Genomic DNA, 25,509 nt, shown 5'->3' with positions numbered 1-25,509 from the left:
AGCAGAAAGTATGGCGGATGAATGAGACAAGTGAGAAAGAGATGGTGCTGGGAGTGTCTCCAGCCTCCCAGTTGTGGAAGGCGTCACCTCCAAACTAAAGCCCTCAGTAAACGCCAATGTGTCCAGAATTCAGCTGCCCTCCTGCTCACCAACAGCACCCGCTCAGAGACCACATCACACCAGTCCTCCACGATCTCTACTGGCTGCCTGCCAAAACGAAGAATCCACTTAAGTTCAAAATGCTCCTCACCCATCCACGACCTGGCTCTCCCTACCTCTCTGACCTCCTGTCCCGTCCTGTTCCCTCAGATCCAGTGATGCCGGCCTCCTGGAGGTCCCCAAGACCAGGCTCCGAACCTGCAGGCAACAAAGGCCTTCTCTGTGGCTGCCCAGAGATGCCCCCTCCCTCCCTACCTTCAAAACCACCCTGAAACCCAACTGTTCAGAATTGCCTTTCCGAGCTGACTTTGCTTAGCCCAGGGCCAGGCTAGACTTTTCTTCAATTCTTGTTTTTAGTGTTTTACAGCTTTTATTTCTTATCTTCTTGCTTATCTTAGTTTTTCCCCTAATGTTTTTGTTCTTTTTCCACTCTCCCCCTGCATGCCTCCTCACACACATGTAAAGTGACTTTGGGTACTTAGAAAAGCATTATATAGATTCCAGGTGTATAATTTTGATCAAGGCACACTACAGAAGAGATGCAAGCCAGTTCAATGTCCTGGTCTGGCTGCTGCAGTATAGAACCAGCCAGGGCACATTTGGATAGGCCAAAACTGAATGTTGGACCTGTGTGTGGGTGTTGATGTGTTTTGGGGCAAAACCTCAGAGGGGCAGTGGTAAAGTAATTAGGCTAAACATAACAAAATATCCATTAACCACTTCAGCCCTATACATTTTGACCATTTGAAAATAGACAATCTCTAAGCTCACAATGCGTTTCGAATCTGCAATGCATTGTGAGCTTATGTAGATATGCTATTTTCAAAAGAGTTTTACCTTGGAATGGGCCAATACTTTTGTACATTTATACAAGTACATTTTCTATATTGTAGTATTGATAAGGTACAATTGAAAACTTGCTGTGAGTACTTTCTGCTTTTGGTACTTCATGTACATTTTGCCAATCATTTTGTACTTTTACTCAAGCAAATTTTGAATTCCGGACATTTACTAGAGTAGGTACATTGCACTGCATTGATACTCTTAGGCAACACTGCAATGTACCAGGCAGTGATCAACCCATCTGAAAAGAAGAGAGCCAGAGAGACTCTCCACAACTGGAGACCCTCACACGGGGGCATCGGTGTATGTCGGCTTATAATCGTTTTATTTTTAAAGGAGTTAATAATCATTAATCATCATTATTGTGCAGTAAAAAAAGGTATTAGGTAGTAGCCTATAATAACCAACATAACCAAACTACAATCCATTATAGATGAGATGACCCACCATTTACAATAAACTCATGATTCCTACAGCTGCTGTTATAGCTTGCTTATTTGCCAACATGCAGTACTTGCAGAGTTGCCCGCAGAGGGCGCATTGGCATTCTTTCAGACAACTTATTTTTAAAGTAGCCTGTAGGCATTAAAAAAGAAACAAAGGAGAGGATTGCAGGCATGTTACTGTTATTGCTTTTAGGTAAATCAGAGTGTTCACTCAATTCAGTCACACAACAATTCTATTATATTGAAGTATTCCTAAATGCCTTCTGATTAAAACGTTTAGGCTACTCTAAAACAATCTGTAATCTGAAATTAAAATAGGCCTACAATTCAAATTCATTCTGAAGCGTTTCTCCCCCCCCCCCCCTCCGTGGTTTTAATTAGTCTTATTATTTGTCAGACAGGATTCCCCCCAAAAGGTTACGTCATTGTTGGGAACTTTGCTCCAGTGTGGGGCTATGAGGGGGGCAGTGTTGCTACCAATAGGATTGAGAATTCAAACACACACACACACACACACACACACACACACACACACACACACACACACACACACACACACACACACACACACACAAAGCAGGAGCCTCACCTCTACTGGGGGGTGGTTTAGCATACATTCCACAATATATCACCCAGCCTAATAAAACGCGTCTTATTTTGTTTTAAGAATCAATAGAGGAGCTGCCTGGGACGTCCGTCCCTCTCACAGGACGGGACCGCCTCAGTCGCGCTTTGAAAGCGCCCCCCCCCCCCCCCCCCACCAGTCCACCACGCCGAGCTCAAAGAGAAGCAACAATGGACCGCGATCTTCTCACAGGGAATAAAGAAGAGCCTCTCCGTCCGGATTCACTGGAGGATGCCAGAATTTGCGTGTTTACTACTTGTTAATGAAGGCGGTTATTAGTAGGCTATAGCCTACCTACTACAGGAGGATGCCCGCGAGGAGGAACAGGTACAATCTGGTGGACGATGTGTTGGACTCGAGGCTGCCGCTCCACAACGATGAGGCGTACCAACACGGGATCCATTTCCAAGCCAAGGTTTCAATCTTATTATTTAAAATGGTTATAATTCGGCATGCGCTCTAACAATATAATGACATTGTGTACTGTGTGCTCTGTTTTGGAGTTGTGATCGCCGGTTGGAACGGATCGGCATTTGACAGGTGCACACACTGTGTGTGTGTGTGTAGATATAGTCCTGCATGTTTCCGCGACGTGATACTTGCAGGACGATTTGAACACATTGGCGGCGGCGCCGAGGTCCTGAAAGCAAAAAGTAGCCTGTCTATAATAGCCTATTGCGAATTCAGTTTGTTCAAATCTCTGCTGCGAAATGTGCGAGTTATTTGTCTGGGCAGGATATAACGTGGAATGTGTGTTAAGACAAGTTGAACTGAAGCCAACTCTTGAGCTGAGCAATCATTTATATTCAGCTATTGTGTTGTGTAGCCTATAATCGCGATGATTCACTGTATTTTAGCATTGACCTGAACTTTTCTGCTTTGACTGTGAAGTCAATGTTGTGTTTACAGTTTAATAATCATAAAGTAGCCTAACTTGTTGTTTGAGTCTCATGGCCTATCTAGGCTACTTTGGAGTAACCTCGCCTACCAGTCTTTATCGGGAGACTTTGGAGTATTCAGATCTGTAATAAGTACCTACCGTACAAACTTAACACAGGCTAATGCGCTCCTCTTGCAGACAGACAGACAGACAGACAGACAGACAGACAGACAGAACAGATACCTATACAGGTAGCTACGAGTAGATAGCCTACCACTTCAACCTGGTGCAAAAAGTCATAAAAAAAGAATAAAAATAAAAGTAAAGATATTTTTGATGAATGTTATGTTATAGCCCCAGAATAGGGATGCTATAGCTCCTTTCGGAACCCCTCACTGCGCTCTGCGTAGCAGTGGAGTGAGGGGTTCCGAAAGGAGCTAGATGCTATACAGGGTCCAAGTGTGGCTAATGTATTGTGAGTAAACAAAAACAAAACAATACATGGGTACCCAGGCTATATAATATGTGAATGTGAAGCGCTGTTCAGACCTAATCCGTGGACACACAGTCTAAACACATAAAATGCAATTCTGTCCGCCTCCAGTTAGCAACTGCTGTTGTAACAACAGGGAAAGTCATCCAACAGAGTGACTGTCAATCAACAACAGTGTTGTTGATTGACAGTCACTCTGTTGGATCACTTTATTTCCCTGTCATTTCCCACAGCCACGCACCTACACACAGAGCAGTGCTGCTTTCATTGGCTTCAAGAGCTCACGCACGCACAAGATTTCAATAAAGTCCGTTGAGATGAACTTCATTCAAATTAGATGTGTCCTTGTCAGTCCGTCAGATGCAAGACATCAGCGTGAACTTTGCCGTATTGCACTATTAGACGGGCTGCCACGCAAGCCCCAATTGGAAATAAATGGGATGCGTGCTTTTACACACATCAGTGATTTGGTCTGAATAGCCCTTGATATGGAGTGTCTCTCTCTCTCTCTCTCTCTCTCTCTCTCTCTCTCTCTCTCTCTCTGTGTGTGTGTGTGTGTGTGTGTGTGTGTGTGTGTGTGTGTGTGTGTGTGTGTGTGTGTGTGTGTGTGCGTGTGTGTGTGTGTGTGTGTGTGTGTGTGTGTGTGTGGCTGCGTGCGTGTTGTCAATGCAGTACGTGGGGAGTTTGGACGTCCCCAGACCCAACAGCCGGATGGAGATTGTGGCAGCCATGAGACGGATCAGGGTAAGAGGAACATATCGCTACTTTTTTGTTTACTGAACATTTTTTTTCATGGTACATTCATTAATACAATATACAACAACAACAGCACTGGTTGTAGTGGGTCTGTACCTGATGGTGTTCTACAGAGACATCAAGGTCCTGTGGTCGGGTATAGGACCTACTGGTCGTCTAGCTCCTTTTGGAACCTCTCCCTCTGCTACAGCTCCAAGAGGAGGTTCTACTACATGCCCAAATCGCAAAGTTCCGGGGTACCTGGAAATAACGTTGATACAGTAATTTTTTCACTCTCGACCAAATCTCTCTGCCAAAAAATAGACGATCTACAAGCTCACAACACGTCCCAACGCAACGCATTGTGAGCTTGTGGATCGGCTATTTTTGGGGCAAATGTTCCGCCCCATGATAATGGATGTTGGGGGTATTTTGATTATCGAAATAATATCATAAATCGATCATTTTCAAATTTGTGGTCACAGTAATCGTGCCATTTTCATATCATCCCATCCCTAGTAAACACCACCATACTACTCCAGTAGTGGATGACTGCTTGTATAGGGAAATGATGCGTAAAAAAAGAAAAGAACAACACTTTAAAGGTTGTTTCAAATGTTTCTTGGGAAATGGGATGTGAGTGTGAGTGTGCTCAAACCACAGGACTTTTTGAAATGACACAAAATACAAAATGTGTGTTGCTGACATATACGCAATGACTTAAAAGTTAACCATGATCCACAGACTACAAAGTAAACAAACGTCATATTGCAGGAATAGACACGAACATACATGCAGGCAGAGTAGAACTTGAAGCATTCAAAGTACATGGCACACATGCTGAAGTGCACCTTTCCTTCTTGGGCAGTGACTCCACCTTTCAAGGGCAGGTCATTATTTGCTCTTGGGCACGTGTGTTTGCTTTACAGTCACCTTTGATGAAGCTCTGTTTGTGGCATCGTCGTTATTGTGCTCCATGGGACTTTATTAACTCTCTACTCTATTAGCTTTAACCTCTCTGTCTCTCTGCCTTCTTCTCACTCTGACATGTAAGATTCAGGATGGGTTTGTTTTGTGATTGTGGCTGCTTAGTTGGGTTGAGACACACAGCTATTACATAATTAATTGTGTAGTATTGCAACACCATCCTTGATGTTGAGGTCCTGGAGGAATGATGGTATTTCTTCCTCCTCTCCATCTGATGTTGTGCCCAGCAGCCCTCGGAAGTGGTTGAACCAGGTCACTACCCTCTCCTCAGGGGTGTGTCCCTCAACCTGTCCCTCCTTGGTCCTCTTCCGTCCTGACACTTCATTAATGACCTTCCAGGCTTCTCCATACTGCCTCTCACTCCTTCAACCATTACATGCCAATCTTTGCCAATTAGGATGGATTATGAAAAATCGGACAGATCTGTGTTGATCACATAACTATATATATAAACTTTATTACAGGCTCAAGGCCCACAGGGTAAAAAGACAATACATTACAAAGATAATAATTAAAAAACAGCAAACAAAGAGGACATTCACCGAGCCCCACCGGAGCTAAAGAGGCACTCATGCCAGTGTCCTCTAATGGTGTACCTGACAGAGCTACGTCCAGGGTCTGTCATCAGTCCTATTATTCCATTCAAGGAGCGATCTAGTCTGCACATGAACTTGTAGGTAAGGTTCCTCAACAGAGCCATGAAGGTGGTGAGACGCAAAGTAACAAAGAGCTCACTGGCCCTTGTGCTCCTGGGTTTCTTTAACAGAATTCGAAGGCAGTCATTGTATGCTACTTGCAGCTCTCTTTCTTATACTTCACCCATAGAGGGGCTGTATATAGAGGGGTGCAGTAAGCTCTAAACAGGTTAACCTTAACATCAGTAGTACAATGGTGAAATTTACGATATATAGAAGTAATGTGTCAATGATTTAATTTTCAAAACCCAGATAAGGGAAGGAATAAAACAGTTTCTAGAAGTAATGTGTACCGATTTGCGCCATGTTTGGACAACTTCGGCCTGGTGGAGACAAAAAGACTGGTGTGCTTCTTTAAAGCAATTTGGAGGGAGGCGAACATCTTGTTCATTACCAGGACAAGATATGGCTCAGAAATAATTACTGTGGGTTAGGATTAAGTGTGTTCTTGGCAATTAAATGTATAAAGGACACAAATAAATCACACATTCTGAATCAATGCAGGGTGTAGTGTGTACGCAGGGAGGATGCATACTGTATATTTAATGTGTGTGTGTGTGTGTGTGTGTGTGTGTGTGTGTGTGTGTGTGTGTGTGTGTGTGTGTGTGTGTGTGTGTGTGTGTGTGTGTTTTCTTTACTGTAGTCTCTGTCTGAGAAAAGAAAGCATTTATATTCCCGTCAATAATGAATGAGTTGCTATTATGGATCTGGATCTCAGCCTTTGGGACCAGCCTATGGAATGAAGTATCTGTGCTGCCTTGTCAGTAAACAGTACTACGGCTGACAGATTATATTGACCATTATTTTACTTTTGTGGTGACGTCGGAATCTTCAGCTATACATGCAGCCGACGCGACCAGACTTGTAGATCAGCTATTTGAACTATATCAAAATGTTTTTCAAAATATTAAAAGAAAGGCAAAGAGTTTAGGAGTTTAGGGTATAGCATGGACGAAAACAGGGCCCTAAATCTTTCAAAGGAATGCAAGAAAAAGAAAAAATGCTCATGTACAAGTTTACAAGGTGCCTTGCCGCTAAAGTTTTTGAATAAGTGGTTAATTAAAACCAAGTTCAGTTTATGTGTTTATTAGTTTGCTTAGGAGTTAAATGTTGTCAAATGAAAACTACTTTTTTCAAAAATGGATTACAAGCACACAACGTGATGCTTTGTGCTGCGTTGTGAGCTTGGTAGCTATTTTCACTACTTCTTAGACATTTGTTTTCTAATTTATGGAATTTATTCAAAATGTATTTTATTTATTAATGAAATTACTACACAAATGGGTCCCGACCCAGTGTTTGGGAGACATCAGTGGTTCTCTCCAAACTGAGTTTTTAATACTAGGATCCCATTTTATGGTAGACATTTGATGCCACCATCACACTTGATACTACAATGCAATCACACATTCAAAAATATCATATTTAAAAAATAAAGCATACATTGGTCACCTTTTATAGGAATATTTATGATAAAATGCACTTACAACGCTGTGATTCCTGCTGATATTGAGTCGACTTCGTTTAAAAGTTAAGGAAAGGTGTTTCTGTACACATTTGTAAAGCATAATAATAGCCTTGAAGATTAGAGGTTCGGATCACTACGCGGCCCTCACACCTACGTCGCACCTCCAATCCGACCGATATGTCTTGACTCTTGAGTCATAGTGTCGGGGGCCTTGTCAGGGTACCCTTTGGACCCGTCTTTGTCCCTTGTGTGCCCATATGGGGAGATGTACAGTATCTGTCTGTCCACCTGTGTCTCCCATACGGAGATCGCTGATGTAATTAGTAGGCCTACGGTATATGCCGGTATGGATCTGTTGGATCTGCGGTTCTGGACAACTGGATATCCAGATGCCTATATATGTAGTCGACGGTCGGAAACCGATATGTCAAACAACTTTGTGTCATTACTCTCACCCCCCCACCCCTCTTTTTTACAAAAATATCGACATGCCCCCGCTCAAGTTGTACCCCCTCGGTAATTTTAGGTTGCATAACTACTGCCATTACTTCTTGAGCTCGTCTCTAATTTAAAACCTAGCGCACGGCACGCTGCCTGTTCTACAGTACTTAGAGCGGTGAATGACCTCCCACTCTGCCATCATTACATGAGTGCAAACAGACAAGCGTTTCAGGGCATGCGGCACGTTCACACACATGTATTTAGTTAGTGTCTAACGGGATATTGACTCTTCTGTCTCTTTACATGCTTTGTATTCAAACTTGAACAATGACCTTTTAGCCAGGAATGTCCGGATTAAAACAGACTGCAGTGAGGAATTAAATTAAGTAAGGACGGAGAAATAATGTTTAATGGGTTAGGGTTAGGGTGCAGCAGTGTTATTATAGTTTTCGTGAATTCAATTTGTTTTCATTTTTACCAGTTTTCATTAAATATTTCAGTATGGTGTTTGATTTAAGTTAAGTTTAGTTATACTTGTACAGTACATACATAGTTTTAGTTTTATTTGACTGGTTTTAGTTTAAATTTATTTTAAAAAAAGGCTTGATTTTCCATCCACACAGAACACAAACATTACACGCCCATAAAGCAATAACCTCTGTTTTTAAACATCATTATCGTCACAATACAATATCATTGTCGCAATATCAACGTTTTTTGGTCGTTTTTGTCCATATCGTCCAGCCCTAGGTAACATGGGAATCAAAATATACCACAGCACCAATATTTGTCCAGTCCTCACGTGTTACTCGCACATTACACACAGCTGCCACTCCAACGGCGAGGAAGTGAAAAGATTAGATTATGGGTCATGTGTAGGTTTTGTTCAAAGTTGTCCTATTATGGGTGGTTGGGGGGTGCTAGGTCTTACTTTCACGATTTCCATGAATTAGGCTTAGCTGCTTTCAATTTGAGCAGTGGCATGGAAACCAATGTGTTGATGCGTGCGTGTGTGTGTGTGTGTGTGTGTGTGTGTGTGTGTGTGTGTGTGTGTGTGTGTGTGTATACGTGGGTGGGTGTGTGCATGCATGCGTGCGTGCGTGCGTGTATGCATGTGTTCAAATGTTCTGTTTATTCTCCTCAAAAGAATTACCGACTGTACAAAGGCTGTGCCTTTAGCCAATGAGGAGCAGCGTTCTTGGTGACATCACCACCAACAAGTGCGACCCGATATAAATAACAACAACACCCACATAAAATCCTTTGTAGTATTTCCTCACAAATCATTATATACTAAGGTTATTCTCCTAACAGTACAAAGGCAGGGCCTTTAGGCAATAAGGGAGCATCTTTATATAGGGGATCTGGGGGATTGAATGTGGAGAAGTTACGTTGGAGTGCCCATTGGGTAGATCTTTGTGCCCATACATGGTGTTCCATGCGAGCCCACACTGTTTCGTAGGAACAGTATTTCTAGTTATTAGACCCTCCACTCCAGTGGTTCCTTTTCAAACCATCGCCACCAGTTTCTCTGCCCGTGTATCAAAGTGTGTGTCATACGGACGCATGCACTCATGCACATACACACACGCAAACACACACAAAAAAAATTAGCAATTGCTCTGTCGCTCTATAACAATTGACTTAAGACAAATAGACAACTCTCCCTAGCGTTTCTCTCCTGGGTGCCTGCCAGTATTGTCCCTTACTGAAAATAATTGTCTTGACATAGCTGACATGTCTTGACATGTCAGCTATGCCCTTATGCTCACTGCTGACTGGAAGGGATTTGTTTTGTTTCTGAAGCTGCCCTCTGAAATTTGATTGGCTGTGATGATGGGATAATTCTTCAGGCATCGATGTTCACCGTGATGCTTATTGTACAACTCAGCTTCATCTCTTTTATTGTCTCCACCAGCCGAAGGCTGAGGGAGAGTATGTTTTCCCCTCCATCCGTCCGTCCGTCCGTCCGTGCGTCCGTCCGTCCGTCCGTCCGTGCGTGCGTGCGTCCGTGCGTCCTCGCAGTTTGTGAGCAGCTAATCTCAGTCACCGTTGGCCCGATCGCTGCCAAACTGAGAACACACACTCCCTGGATGCCAATCTAGAACCTCTGCCCCACATTTTTCAAATCAGCCTCATGGTGGCGCTATAACAGGCCGATTTGTGTGGCCTGGTTGTTACCAGCTAATCTCCGGCGCCGTTGGCCCGATCGCTGCCAAACTGAGCACACACACTCCCTGGATGCTAATTCAGAACCTCTGCCCCACATTTTTTAAATCAGCCTCATGGTGGCGCTATAACAGGCCGATTTGTGTGGCCTGGTGGAGACCTGTGCTCGGAAGAGCACTGCTTCTAGTTTTCTGTCTGTTTTCTGAGTCAGTTTTCTGCGTGTGAAAAGAGGAGACCTTTCTTACTGTCTATGTCTGTGGTTCTCAACCTGTGGGTCAGGAGTCGACCCCCAGAGGGGTCCCCAAATAATTTGTGGGGGTCCCCAGATGATTAACTTAATGTGAAACATTGTTTTCTCACTCAACAGTAAACAAACCAACATAATGTTTAAGTTAAGCACATTTCTAAACTGACAATTTAAGGACTTTTTAATACCTCTAAAATGCCAAATTAAACATTGGCCAAATATTAGAGGCAGAAATCGTAGCATATCGGCACCGTGTTATACAAAATGTAATGTCTCATCTCTTAGTGCTCGTAGGATGGGGGGGGGGTGAGAGAGAGTGAGAGCGAGACAGAGTTCAATTCACCTTCAAATTAGTTTCTCAGAGTGCAAACGTTTTCTTTTTTTTCATGACCGAATGGCAACTGAATCGCTTTGACCAACTTTGACACTCAATCATCCAGCAGCCCCCCTCTCCCTCTTTCTCTCTCTCTCTCTCTCTCTCTCTCTCTCTCTCTCTCTCTCTCTCTCTCTCGCACACACACACACACACACACACACACGCACATGCACACACGCACAGACATACACACGCGGATACACCGGGTGACACACTGTTGTACAGAGAGAAATAATCCACAGTATATGGCAGGATGGGGGTTTAGTTGTGGGGGGGCCGGTGTTATACAGTATGTGAATGTGTGTCAAAAGTTGGATGTGATCAGACATAAATGGTGTAATGCGGGATGGGTAATGTTTTGTTTGTTTGTTTGTGTATTGTTTGTTTTACATTGTGTTCAATGTGGGCAGATGTACAGGGCCATAGTGGGTGACCTAAATCACTTCTGGATTAGGCCTGAACATAGAGACCAGGATGGGCCCAACTGGTCAGCGCTGTTCCCCCCTGTCTGTCTGGGCAATGTTAAGAAACACTTATGCTGCCATAGTTTTGCCATAACTAATGTAGATCAGGGGTCTTCAACAGGGGTTCCGGGACCCTAGGGGGTCCTCACAACGCCTCGTGCTGCGAGGCTTTGTGAGCTTGTGGATCGGCTATTCTTGGAAAGAGGTTTGGTGTAGAGGGGAAAAAGAGCAGACTAAGTACAGAGTGAAAGGTCAAGTTTATTAAGTATTGACGGTTCAAATGGTTAAATATCTGGAAAGTGGAAACACATTGACATGAATCCAAAATACACTGATGATTGTGCTGTCAAATAATGAAACTATATGGTATCTATGGGTTGTGGGGGTCCCTGCTTCATCTCTCTCTCAACTAAGTGGTCCTTGGCCTGAAAATGTTGAAGAGCCCTGATGTAGATTAACTGCCAAGGCTTTTCCTGTTTTATTAACCTGATTCTCAGTGAAGCCGTGCACGCGCCGCGGGCACGTTGTGCGCGGGTTTTCCTGTCCACGACCGCCGAAGGTCTTTTCTTTCACGAGAAGAAAGAATGCAAGGCAGTTCCAAGGGGACCCCAGCAAAATGAGGAAAAGTTTAAACACAGGATCGGAGGAGAAGGCGTAAAATCAATGCACTTTAATCATGTCTATTAGAAAGTTTAAAAGCCAACATGTTTCCACCAAACTGGTCTTTGTCGGGGCAAGTGTGGCCTGCTTTTGTATCAGACATGATTAAAGTGCATTGATTTTACTCCCTCTCCTGCGTTCATTTTTGAGTGCTCGAATCGTTCCTGCTTTTTCAAGTCATGGTTCCCGTTAATCTTAGAAGCACCAATCTAGGTTTTTGTAACTCTATTTTTCATCTCCTTTGAGCACCTGGTTGATCCCTCTTTCTCACAGCTCCTGTTTCATTTGTATCTACAAGCTCACAGCGTGTTACGGTGTGGTGTTGTGAAATGGTCAGAGGGGGTTCGCAGGTGTTTTAAAAACACTGATGATGCAGATTCTGCATAATGAGCACTTTTACTTTTGTTACTTTAAGTACATTTTGATACGAATACCTTTGTACTTTTACTCAAGTGAAAATGTAACTCCGGAGTAAAACATTTGAGTACTTTTTCCGCCACTGCTGAGGAACTTGGCCCATCTGTCATTGCAGCTCTAATCAGCATTAGCTGACCTGCAGGCCCAGGTTTCAACACCTTTCCATCATGAAATCTTTGACTACCATGTGCTTGCCAATCAAGATGTTTGCATGGACGAGTTACATGGGTGGATCATGTCCAAAATCGTTCCTTTTTTATTACCTACTATAGGGTGTGCCAAATGTAGTTCTAAGAGCGGCCATTTCTTGGGTAAACACAGCCTTACACAGGTGTTCTGATTGGAGTAAAGCATTAGTTCTATGCACTCAAACAATTGAAACACCTGTGTTTTTACCCAAGAAATGGCCGCTAAGGACTACAATGACGTAGGCGCTGGCACACACTATAGGCCCTAGTTTAAAAAAAAATCACACCCGTGTGAACTGAGCGGTGGTTTTACCCCCCCCCCCCCCCCCTTCCCCCCTGTGTGTGTGTGTGTGTGTGTGTGTGTGTGCGCGTGTGTGTGTGTGCCTGGCCTGGCCTGAAAACAGCGCCCCTCCCTTAACATGTGTGGTCAGAAAAGGTACTACACCACAGGCTTGAGGCTACATACAGACCCACCCACCCACCCACATACAAACAAACAAACATACCTACACACACGGCCACGCTATGGAGACGGTGTGACCACCGCTCAAAAAAGGATAGTGGAAAACAGGCGATCTATAAGCTCACTCCGTGTTGCAATGCTTGTGAGCTTGTAGATCTGCTATTTTCACTACTTTTGTGTGACGTCCTTCTCTTGTATGATGAAGTATGGCATTCGTTTGTGGGGGGGGAAACAAAAAGTCAAATAATAATATGGAGATCAAACAGTTCTGCCCCAACAGCAACGAAATGCAGGAGAGATCACGCAGGAGAGGAGAGGAGAGGGATTTGTAGGCTATGTTTGGGAGTCTATGCAGAGGCTCTGAATGAATATGTTTGGACTTGTATGAAATGCTGCTATCTGTTTTCTCTGGGTCCATGGTGATTAACGTTCCAGTATCTAATTATACAGAACTAAGTCCTGAGAGAACTGATTAAATAGAGAATGAGCTTAGAGAGATGGAGCGATAAATAGATAGTGGGCCCTATTTTATCCCCTGCCCCTTATCCTTACCCACTACCCGCGAAATGCAGGAATGGCAACTTGCTCTGTCCCTAAACTAAGGGTATTTTGGGGCTGCTACACCCGCTATAAATTATGCAGACTATTTACGCAAGGAGGTGTGGCTATGGCCGTGTTATTGCTGTGTGTGTTTGGCAACAAACATTTAGGAAAGCATATAGTGCATTCGAAAACCACCCGCTATGCCAACTTTGTTTGGAGTGTGCGCCTACAATGGACATGTAACATTCAGAGGTCTCCTTCTGGTTAATTCCTTGTGTCAATAAATTATGTTTTTATCAGCAGTTGCCACTTAAGCTCATCAAAGACTAATACAATGAATTCTTTAATCTGTGTTTGCTATAACCACAGACCATTTCATTGAATTCAATGTGTGAGTGATAATTCTCTGTATCAATATAATTTTATTCCAAGGCATCCAAGGCAACATCGCTCTTTTATGTGCAGAGAGGGGGAGGGTTCAAGATTGCACTGGGGATAATGGGTTGAGCAATCTTCTCTTAAGGGTAATGGCATCTGGCATGGTGATTGATTATATTATTGTAACGGCCAAAACACATACCTATGCATAATGTAACGGGTAGGTGTTTTTAGGGATAAAGCAGTTGTCTAAAGTAGAAACTTGCGCGGGAACGCCCCTTCCACACGCGCACGCACACGCACACGCACACACACACACACACACACACACACACACACACACACACACACACACACACATGGTTAAGAGACCAGACTCATCAGTCTTACTTCGAGCACAAGACAAATTTCAGTCAGCAATCCACCCTGTAATCTATTTTAAAATGTTCCAGGAGCTTGACGATGAAGGGAAGCTGGCACCTAGCACAGAGGCACAACTTTGCCATACAAACCTTAGACAGCTCATGTAAATTATACACTATACGTTTACATCCCTCTATACAGCACGTACTACTGTTATAGTGTGTAGGGATGGGATGATATGACAATTTCATGATTGTGATTTACGATATTATCGTGATAATCAAAATATCCCCCAAAAATAGCCAATCTACAATCTCACAAAGAAAGCTTGTAGATCTGCTATTTATTGGCAAAGAGATTTGGTAGAGAGTGAAAAAAGTATGTTATTTCCAGGTCAGTTTTACCAATTATAGAGGGTTTAAATGGTTCCGGAAATGCAGCTCGGCAAATAAAATGTGAATTGATCACAGTGCATGATGGTTGATGGATAATTTCACGATAAATGTAAATCTCCACAATACGATTATTGTGAGTGTTTTTTATCACAATAAACAATAATAACGATTATCGTCCCATCCCTAGTGTGTCTAGCTGTTATGGTGTGTACTGCTCAGGTTTCAAGGTTCCATGGTTAGAAATTAAGCCTGTGTGGAAGTAAGTGAAAGCGCTGCAGTTGTCATTAATGTCCTATAGAAGGTGGCCCTAATTCCAGCGTATTCCCTCCTGCGGTTGCCAAGACAACGTAAACATGACTCGACTTTACATGCGGTTTTATTACCTCAGTAACCCTATAAAGACTTTGTTTTCACTCAATAGTTTCCAGTCTTCACACAGCACGATAAGCGTTTGTGTAAATTATATCTGGTTCTACTGAGTGAAGACCACTCGGCCTCGCTCCCCTTCCCACCCCGATGGCATTCTTTTTCTGGTTGCATTCAGGACCGGAAATCCATTTGAATTGGCTTTTCTAATTATACAGGATTGTTTACAGCAGGGTTCGCCAATAGGCGGCCCGCGGGCCATTTGCGGCCCGCGGGGGGCTACTGTCTGGCCCACACCAACCCCAGTAATAATGGTGGTATAAGAGCAGCAACAACACTGAACACTGGAAATCTCGTATCTCCAAATTTGTATGTTCTTTTGCAAATCTTACAAGGCTGTCGCACAAAAGTAGTGAAAACAGCAGATCTAAAGCACACAACGCCTCGCACCGCGAGGCGTTTTGTGCTTGTAGATCGGCTGTTTTCACTAGTTTAAATAATTTTTAAAATGATAAATGCAAATGCCATGGTTTTGGACCTACAAGGTTTTCACCCAACAACGATATCTGAACTGTCACAGTCGCTGGAGTAGCGGGAACGCCGCCGTCGCCCCCTGCAATGTTGTGGCCCTCGGCTTGGTACCCTAGACATAATTCGGCCCTTGGGGAAAACTAATTGAGGAACCCTGGTTTACAGGTTCAAGTGTGTACCACTGTAGCTGTTAGTACAGACAGAGCAGCATTATAGACAACAAGGAGAGTCTGAGGGTAATTGCTTGTTTGAAGAGACCCCAGATAAACTGAAGGATTATGGGGGCCACTTTGGGAGCCATACAGAGCTAGATTGAACCCCACTTTAATGTTCCAGTGGTCTGACTCACACAGAATAGGGCATAGCATTGGCTGTGGTTTTCTGGTGCCCAAAAAAACAAAACATAAAACCTTTGATTCTGTAGAAGATCATCTAATATATCATTATATGATATAGTAGATTTTTACTTTTTTTTTTAAAAACACAATCAAAGGTTTTATGGTCATGGTCCACCAGGAGCCTGGTTGGCTTGATTCTTGGCTTAAAATAAATTATATAAATATTTTTGTAAATCTCTATGGGGGGGCAACTTTGATGATGGCGAGGGCCACTATATTTTCACCTTCACTCCAGAGGGCCACATTGCATATTGCTACGTCCTACTTTGTCATTCTAGTATCTCATACAAAAGAAGCAAAAAATAGCCGATCTACAAGCTCAAAACGCATCGCGCTGCGATGCGTTTTGAGCTTGTAGATCGGCTATTTTTTGCTTCTTTTTAAATTGGAATCCTGAATATTTTGTTGTTAATTTGAATTGGAATCCTGAAATGTAACATTTTGATTTAATTTCAAACACATTTAATTTTATACTCATGTTAACTTTATGAACTGAAATACAAATACATTGGACATAAAAAATAATACATTTTAATACTACTATACTAGTCATTAAGCTACTAATATAGACTGAAGGAATTAAAGCAGGTCATGTTTGGAATTATAACAAGCTGAAATCAATAATATATCAGTATTCCGGTATTAAACTGTGGGCCGCATTAAAGGACCTACACCATGAATTTTCACTTTTTCTATTTTTTTGGGGTCCCACTGGCACCTTCTATCCTCACAAAGTCCTATTTCTGACCGTTGTGTCTTTCTCTGGTTTTGGGCAGACAGAGATGAAAAGCTTTCCACGGGTTCTCAGAACAGTGCTGTTCTGAGAGTTGACGAGAGTGACGTCACTCCCGGATTCCCGTTTTTTTTTCAGAGTCAAAAAAAAAAAATTTTTTCTTTTCAATTTTTTTTTTTCAAAACTTCAAAAAAAAAAATTCAATTTTTTTTTTCAAAAAACATTTTTTTTCAAAAAACTTTTTTTTTTTCAAAAACTTTTTTTTTCAAAAACTTTTTTTTTCAAAAAACTTTTTTTTTCAAAAACTTTTTTTTCAAAAAACTTTTTTTTTTAAAAACTTTTTTTTTTTCAAAAAACTTTTTTTTTTTCCAAAAAAAAAATTCTTTTTCAAAAAACTTTTTTTTTTCTGGAAAAACCCCACTAGATGCGCCCCTGAGCAAACAGAGGCCGTTTTGGTATTGCAGCTGGAGAGCCTCATTATAGTAGAGCTAGAACAAACAAAAAGAATGGTCCGAGTGTTTTTTGAGGGTTAAAACCTGTCTAAGACTCAATTTTGAGCATATATTTATACAAAAAATATAGTTTTAAAAGCATGGTGTAGGCCCTTTAAGTGAATGTGAGGTCCGCATGTGGCCCCCGGGCCGCCAGTTGCCCATGTATGCTCTATGGGAAACAAAAAAGAATGGACGATTTTTGTAGTGGCACCAGAAAACCACGCCCACTGCTATGCCCGATAAAGAAAATGATGATGACCTAATGAAATTACAGACTATACCCCCAATCCCTGTGGCAGCATTGAAAGACAAGAGAATGCAGGGACCATTGTGGCTCCAGTGCTCTTTGAAGTGCTGCTGAATCCATACAGGACCTCACAATGGGCCCTATAGATTGTATCCCAGCAACAAGTACATTGCAATCCTCGGGATTGGGGCGGTTTCAAGGAATTTCACTCTTCTTCTTCTTTCCTTTCTCTCGAATGAGCATAAATACAAAGAGAGGCTGTTGAGGATCACAGCAGCTGTGCAAGCGTATATGTCAGTGGCATTCATCTGGAAAAGATGTCCATGGATCAGTCCATGGAGGAAATCAAATAATTAAGCCCCAATTTATTCTCAATTAAACAAAATGTAAAAACATTGTAATATAATCTTTAACAGTTCAATGTGTTTCTAAATACAGATGCTGTCCAAGGAAATACATGCACAAACAAAAACATAGGTTTACAGGCATGCGCATCACCAAGTAGTCCATGACAGCACTGGTCCATGTACTCATTGTACTGTATGACTGTATGGCCATCACTAGTTGACCTTTTTTTTTCTACATCTTTTTTCGGCCTGACCTCATTGTTCCTTCCTTCCATGCATGAGGAGTTCAAGCCGCTTCTTTTCACCTGACAGGGGGGATAATCCCCGGTTGGACGTAGCGTGTGGAAGGAACACGTTATTCCAACCAGTTCCTTTCCCCTCCATCAGGCGCCCCGGCTGGCCAGGGGGAGGCATTATATAGAGACCAGGATTACTGCATTTTTGTGAGGGTACCGTACTATCTACCCTCGGGGACACAGGGAGAACATGCAAACTCCACAAAGAAAGGCCCTTTTGCGGGCTCAGTGGGCAAGGTCTGTCTGGTTTTGTATGATTCATGCGATGTGAGCGTGTGTGAGACGTCAGTAGGAAACTTGGAATGGATTACACTGTGGGGAGTTGTCATGGAGTTTAGAAGATTGATAAAGTTTGGATTTTTCATTCAGTGTAAAGGAATGCGACACAAACAGAAAATTCTCCATGAATAATTAGACGCAGCCTTTGAGTGTGTGTGTGTGTGTGTGTGTGTGTGTGTGTGTGTGTGTGTGTGTGTGTGTGTGTGTGTGTGTGTGTGTGTGTGTTGTCTTGGCAGCCCCCAGAGTGTGTCAGCCCAGTCAGTGGGGAGGGGGCTCTGAGGGCAGTAGGGTTACACCCAACAATAGAACGTACCGCAGGAAGGCATGGGAGAAGAATAACAGGACTATTTGTATGAATTAAGTGGCTAGAGCCATCCATGACTGATTGATACGCTTACAGAAACATTTTTTTAGGTATCATGTTATTCCCTTCTCCATCCACATTGTTCCTTCAGATTATAAACGCGTGTTGATGTATAATTAATAATGTATATCCACTATCTATCCACTTTTATAATTGAAAGTATGGATCAAAGCGATGGCAGACAAGGACGCTGCTCCATTGGGTGGTACCCGGCTACCCGCACAGCTGTACCTTCCTCGGCAAAATGACTTTCATTACTTACACTGCATGTGTGCTTACAGAGGCTGACAGGGACAGAATTGATCAATATCAAACTAGACCAGAGTTAATAATTTGGCACAGAAGGAGGGGAAGGAACAAAGCAACCTAGCTGGCACGCCAGGGCAGGAGAAACACTTTTGAGTCGTCATTAGAACGTCTCTTTAACTCGCTGTAAAAGTTGCAACAAGGTCAAAAAGAACTTTTCTTCCACAGAAGAAAAACTAAGAACTATAGTACCAACAGTTGAACTGGAGCGCAGTGAGTCAGGCCGTGCTTCATAGGAGAACAAAAACATCCAATACACTTCAAGCAGTCTTGACAGAGGAAGTGGTACAGGCCCAGGCAGCCCCCCGAAGCCGCTGGCTTATACTTCGTTGGCACACAAGTGTGTTGCCCGCCTGAAATCAGACGATCTATAAGCTCACAACTCGCCACATCACAAGGCAGCGCAAGCTTGTAGATCGGCTGTAGATCGGCTGTTCACAGTTCACAGGGTATAAATTAAGCATGAGTGCGTGCCCCTCGCAGTAAGAATGGACCAGCGCTTCAGTGACTCTCTGACAGACACAGTGAAATGACAGGCCGTCCCAGTAGGACACTGACGGCAGCGCACACTCAGAGAGGCACCTGTACGCACATGGGACCCACAGGAAGTACAAAGGAACAACCTGATAGTGCCAAGCCAATAGAAATGTACACGCAGTTAATATACTGTACCTCGCTGTCCGCCGATGCTGTTCATTGGAGCGATGCTGCCAGCGCGACCCACCGTACGGGCAGCTGTGCCCCCGAGCCGTGCCTCAGTGATGGAAGAAGTACTCATTATTTTACTTAAGTAAAAGTATACTGCAATGTACTGTATATACTGTTAGGGTGCCCACACACCAAAATACCTAGAGTGGAATCCGCCAATGCGTTTCAATGAGAATGGAGCGTTTTTTGCCAGTAGAGGATTTCTGCAAAAAATGCTACATTCTCATTGAAATGCATTGGCGGATTCCACTCTAGGTATTTTGGTGTGAGGGCACCCTTACAAGTAGAAGTGCCGTATTCAAAATGCACTTGAGTAAAAGTACAAAAGGTAATTGGCATCAAAATGCACTTAAAGTACCAAAAAATAAAATAACCACAAAAATCTTTGTGCAGAATATCCCATTTCACAAGTTTAAAATGTATAAAAGATCTTTTGAAAATCGCTGATCTACAAGATCTACAATGCACCGCATTGGGACACATTGTGAGCTTGTAGATCTGCTATTTTCAAATGGCGGAAATATACATACCGGTATATGGCTTAAGGGGTTAGTGTGTTTTGTTATAATTATCAAAATCTACAGAGTAACTAGCAATTAAAGTTTTCAAATAATTGTAGTGGAGTAAAAGTACAATATTTTCCACTGAGATGTAGTGGGGTAGAAGTACAAGCATCAAATACTGAAGAAAGTAAAAATACGTCAAAATTGTACTTAAAGGAGTAGTTCACCACTTTTCAACCTGTCTTCATATAATAGGTCCTCACTAATGTTCATGATAAAATATCCAAAAAAAAATCTACTCGGTCCAAGTCTCCTAGGAGAGCTGTGGGAAGTTCAGAATCCATCGTCTTGTGACATCATCATTTTCCCCCAAAAAATTGAATCAATATTTTTGAAAAAAATATTTTGATTTGTATTATCGCGAGAACAATGGCTTCCACTTTAAAATTGCAACTTTTCAGTAATAAAAAGCCTGCAGTTTCTATAAGCTGGATTGGCAATCGATGATGTCACAAGACGATGGGTTTCTGACCTGCCCACAGCCCTCCTCTGAGAAAAAAAAAAAGAAGCTATTATATGAACATAGGTTGAAAAGTGGTGTAGTGCCCCTTTAAGTATGTACTGTACTTATTCCATGACTGGCACTATACACACCGCACACGCACACAAAATCCTAGAACAACCGCATGGTCTTTATAGGGAATTGAGGTTTTATTATTTCATAAGAAAGCAATACCACAGTGAGGTAATACCCGGTGATAAGAGTCATCAGCGTGTCAGGCATGAGCAGTGAGTGAGCTGTGTTTGAACTTGTTAAAGACATGGTGCCATGGGGATGTGAACTAATATGCCCTGTCTTCAGGGAACAGGAAGTTAGGAGTAAACCTACAGGGGCCTCTTTTTCAAAAGAACAGGTTAAAGGTGCAATCCGTATCTCTCATTTTAGCCACTTACAGTTTACTGTCTACTGTCTGGCCCCCACCAACCCCAGTAATAATGGTGGTATAAGAGCAGCAACAACACTACTATATCGTCGTTGTCGGGGGGAAACAAGGCTGTCGCACAAAAGTAGTAGCGAAAACAGCTGAAGTAGCGACTGTGTTCACTAGTTTAAATCATTTTTAAAATGATAAATGCAAAACAAACAGTTTTGGACATACAAGATTTTCACCCGACAACGACGATATCTGAACTGTCACTGGAGTAGCGGGAACGCCACCATCGCCCCCTGCAATGTTGTGGCCCTCGGCTTGGTACCCTAGACATAATTCGGCCCTTGGGGAAAACTAATTGGGGAACCCTGCTCTATATACTCAGTTGAACCAGTGTCTCACAGCGTGGCACCAAGTGCGCGCGCTGCGAGCTTGTAGATCTGCTATCTGTGATTTGACGGGGTTAATCCTATTACTGCACTGTCTGTGTCTGGAGATCATGGCTCTGTCAGACCACTGACTCAGACAGTAAGCTTCCATACAGTGTCATAATATTCATGCTTGATAACTCTTGCTAGGGGTGGAAAAAAACGATTGATGCCTTGTCCAGCTTCCTCTCAACTCTGTGCGTTATTATTTATGCAATTTTATATGTGTTAAAATGTAGGTCTTTATTGTTACATCTTGTGTGTACAGGTACACAAGAACAAATGTATAACAAAACAGCGGGAACCACTGCTGTAAAGTGACCTACAGTATGCCAGTGTCCTTGTCAAATAGCTGTAGTAGTCGCCTTTGGCTTTATTGTGGAATGGGGAAAAAAACTATAAAAGAAAACATTGTAGACAATCAATCAAACAAGCTTTACAACAGGGCATTGTGACTCATGATGAATTGCCTGGACTCACAGAAAGTACCCTCCCTCCTCCCCATGTTTTAGGACAGTGGTTCTCAACCTGTGGGTCGGGACCCCCAAATTATTTCGGGGGGTCCCCAGATGATTAACTTAATGTGAAATATTGTTTTCTCACTCAGCAGTAAACAAACCAACATAACGTTTAAGTGTAAAGAGCGTATATGCACGTTTCTAAAGTGACAATTTAATACCTATAAAATGACAACCACTGCTTATGACTAGTTTGACGAGTTATAGTTATGTGTCCACTCTGCTTATGACGAGTTTGACGAGTTATTTTTGGACCCCATTAAATCTAGTGAACATGATTTCAATCGCGATTTTGCATGTTCCACCCCCATACAACCCCATCTTTCATATAGGGCAGCCATCTTTGCTTACATAACATGTAAAACATAATGGCTATTATCTCAAGAATGCCTGAACGGATTTCCAATCGGATTTTTTTGTTTGAAAGCTGTGAACAAACTGCACAAACATGGTGCATGATCTGTGCATGGGCGTGCATGATCTGTGCACTATAAATTACATGGAAGTCTATGGAGACTTCTGGCGGGGAGATCCCAAAGAAGGCATATTCAAAATGGCAGTAGCTGAGTTAAACATTGGCCAAATTGTCAAAATAGCAGATCTACATGCTCACAACGCCTTGCAACGCGAGGCGTAAATGACTAAATGTAGATCTGTGTAGATCTTTAAAATATGATCATTATGGGGGTCACGGCCTGAAAAGGTTGAGAACCACTGTTTTAGGAGGCTAGACATGGACATGGATCTTGGATCCGGGGCACCATCTGTGCCTTATATACAACATGCCCCAAAAAGCCCCGCAGGAAGAGGCTTTACATCTGTGTGTGTCAGAGGGCTCTCCTAAAGCCCAATAATCAGTAGCTTAAAGCCATGTGTCTCTAAGGGTGTGGGACAGACTGAACCACATTCACCTTCATGAACAGAAGGATGGACAAAGGAGATCCACGGATGCCCCTCATGTTGCGCCATAAACACGTATGCTCTCATTTACTATATGTGATTAAGTTCTTTAAACCCCACTCGTTTCCAGAGTGGGCGCTCTGACCTGGGTGGGGTCACTGGGGTGGGGTGTTGCGGGTGGTAGTGGTGGTGGGGGGCTGCCAGGCCAGGACAATTGGAAAGGAGAGGACAAGGGGGAATATAACATTTCTAAAAAACAAATTGGAAATGTTGGAAGGGTATGCGGCGATTTGTGGGTCCTTTCCATGGAACTGTATGGAAACCCCTAGCACACAGTTATAAACAAAATACACGGTAACACAATGTACTATCACAAGCACTGAACAACCTATTTTTATAGATAGACAGACAGGTTAAATCAATTCAATGAAATTGCCTAGCCAAGCGATCTCCTCTTACCGAATGAGAAAACCAGAAGTTACGAACCTACTGCCACGTGATTTGAACATCAATCCTGATGCCATCCCATATAGGAAGGACTGCCCTAAGGTCTTTGCAATGGTTCCACAATGCTAGTCTTAGCCTCTACAGCAGGCCTACTTTGAGTTTGATGTCATCAGTATCAGTAGGCAGAGGTCTCTGGTCAATTCCAATTCAATTAAAATATTTAGTAGCAGACTTGTGTCCGTAGAAAAAATACAGTACATACAAAAAAAGTAACAAGACAGGATAATAAAATCACAAAAAAAATATACAGATACTGAGTCTTAAAATACACACAGGCACTTCAGCCAGTGCTCCTTTAATCTGGATGAGTAGCGTGAACAGCTCATCGTGGGGCTAGAGAGCGCCACAATGATGCTGTTTGCAGATGCCTCCAGGCTCTGCATGAACTCATAACACCACAGTAGGTGAAAGAGGTGAAAGAATTACACACATGTATTACTTAGTAAAGTAAAAGTAGCCTATTAATACCATAATTCATAAATACTAATAATACTAGTGTCCAGTCCAGTTTTTAAAAAAAAATACTTGAGTAAAGGTCTTTGCACACTGCTGTGTTTTTCAGGCCGAATATCGGAGTGAATTTCAGAGTGCGTGAATAAAAAAATCAACCTCACGTTATGTCAATCACGTTTGCACACTGCCGCCCATTTCGTATTTATTTTCGGACCAGGGTTGATTTTTCCCGATTTTCGCAGCCGTCGCACTGAGTCCCTTGCTCTCTCTCTCTTTCCTCTCTCTCTCCCGAAAACACGCAGTGCAGTGTGCAACCATGATGCACCTTAAAAGTACAAAAGTATTTGCAGAATTAGGGCACGGTCGGTCACACCAAACTAACATTTTACCTATGAGGGCCAATGCATTTCAATGGAACAGTTTGCTGCCATTTATGGATTTCTGCAAAAATCCCCTCCATTCCCATTGAAATGCATTGGCAGAATCCACCCTCATAGGTAGAATAAAAGTGTGGTGTGACCGTGACCTTACACAAGTTTTCAAATTGTGTGACAATATTACGAAAATAGCTGATCTACGAGCTCACAACGCATCGATGCAATGTGACCTTGTAGATATACATATAGTACATATATCGCTAAAATGGTTAATGTAGGGTTTGTTGTACTAATAATACAAATCTACAAAGTAACTAGTGTCTACAGTTTACGAATAATTGCATTGGAGTAAAAAGTGCAAGATTTGTTTTGGGGCTTTTTTATGCCTTTATTTGATAGGACAGTAGACTGACAGGAAATGGGGGGAGAGATGGGGAGTGACGTGCGGAAAAGGTCTTCCGGATCGGGAATCGAACTGGCGACACCATCAGGCATCAATGCTTATGTGGTATGTGACTGGACCAGTAGGCCAGCAGGCATCGCCAGAAAGGGCTTCTTAATTCCACTCCCTGATCGAGTTGACAGGTCCATTAACTTAATAGTCGTGGACAGTGTTTGATTGGCAGGTACAACGCTCTGTAAGACAGACACGCATTTAGTTTGAAATGAATGACAAGACACATTACTGTAGCTTGTCAAATATTGTACACAGATAAACATGTTAGCGTGTAAGTGATTGGCTGGATAACAGGATGAAAGCTTTTTAGAGTCATTTTACTGCACAGAGGCTGTCTTATCTAAGCCCATTAAGAAGGGAATATCTTCAGAAATAGTGTCATATCCTGCGGGCGTGTCGAGCGTCGCGTCAACGTCAACGCAGGGAGCGCTCCCGTTTTAATCAATGAAGGGTGCTCCACTGCCGACGTCAACGTCCGCGTCGGACGCTCAAATTCGCCCCGGTTAATTTTTTGACGGCGTCCGACGCCGGCACGACGCCGTCATTTTGGTGGAGCCCTAGCCTTACCAAACTTACCAACACATCTCACAAAGACTGAAATTCAGTTTCCCTAGGAGAATCCGTGACAGCTGATGAAAGTTGGAGTCCCATTACATTAACTATACAGGATAAAACACACCAAAATAAATATGCTTTAAGTAGCATCTGAGGGGTCAAACTAGGGGCTTTTTAATGATTCTGAATCCATTGCAAGCATTTGTTTTGCACGGAAAACATTCCTTGGGTTCAAGGCGGCTCCCACAAAACTTTGAAAAGTGACGATTCATCACTAAACAATAATTGTATGGGGGCTGTTTCTACCCCAAGGAATGTTTTTTGTGCAAAGCAAATGCTTGCAATGGATTCAGAATCATTAAAAACCTCTAGTTT

The 25,509-nt window shown here is 42.7% G+C and overlaps 1 protein-coding gene across 1 annotated transcript in view; it reads left to right on the top strand.

Annotated features, from left to right (window-relative positions):
* The first annotated feature begins 2,265 nt into the window (after nt 1-2,265).
* LOC308299702 (carboxyl-terminal PDZ ligand of neuronal nitric oxide synthase protein) overlaps nt 2,266-25,509 on the top strand; it is a 117,393-nt gene continuing 94,149 nt past the window's right edge. The window contains exons 1-2 of the mRNA XM_080743492.1: nt 2,266-2,488; nt 4,119-4,190. Coding sequence (XP_080599618.1) covers nt 2,381-2,488; nt 4,119-4,190 — 180 coding nt within the window. The 5' untranslated portion in view covers nt 2,266-2,380. The remainder of the gene's footprint in view (nt 2,489-4,118; nt 4,191-25,509) is intronic.

The sequence above is a fragment of the Nannobrachium achirus genome (assembly GCF_963921795.1).
Source record: "Nannobrachium achirus genome assembly, chromosome: 15".
Taxonomy (NCBI): Eukaryota; Metazoa; Chordata; class Actinopteri; order Myctophiformes; family Myctophidae; genus Nannobrachium; species Nannobrachium achirus.
Note: the sequence above shows the minus strand (reverse complement) of the source record. Positions and strands in the feature narration are given on the sequence as shown.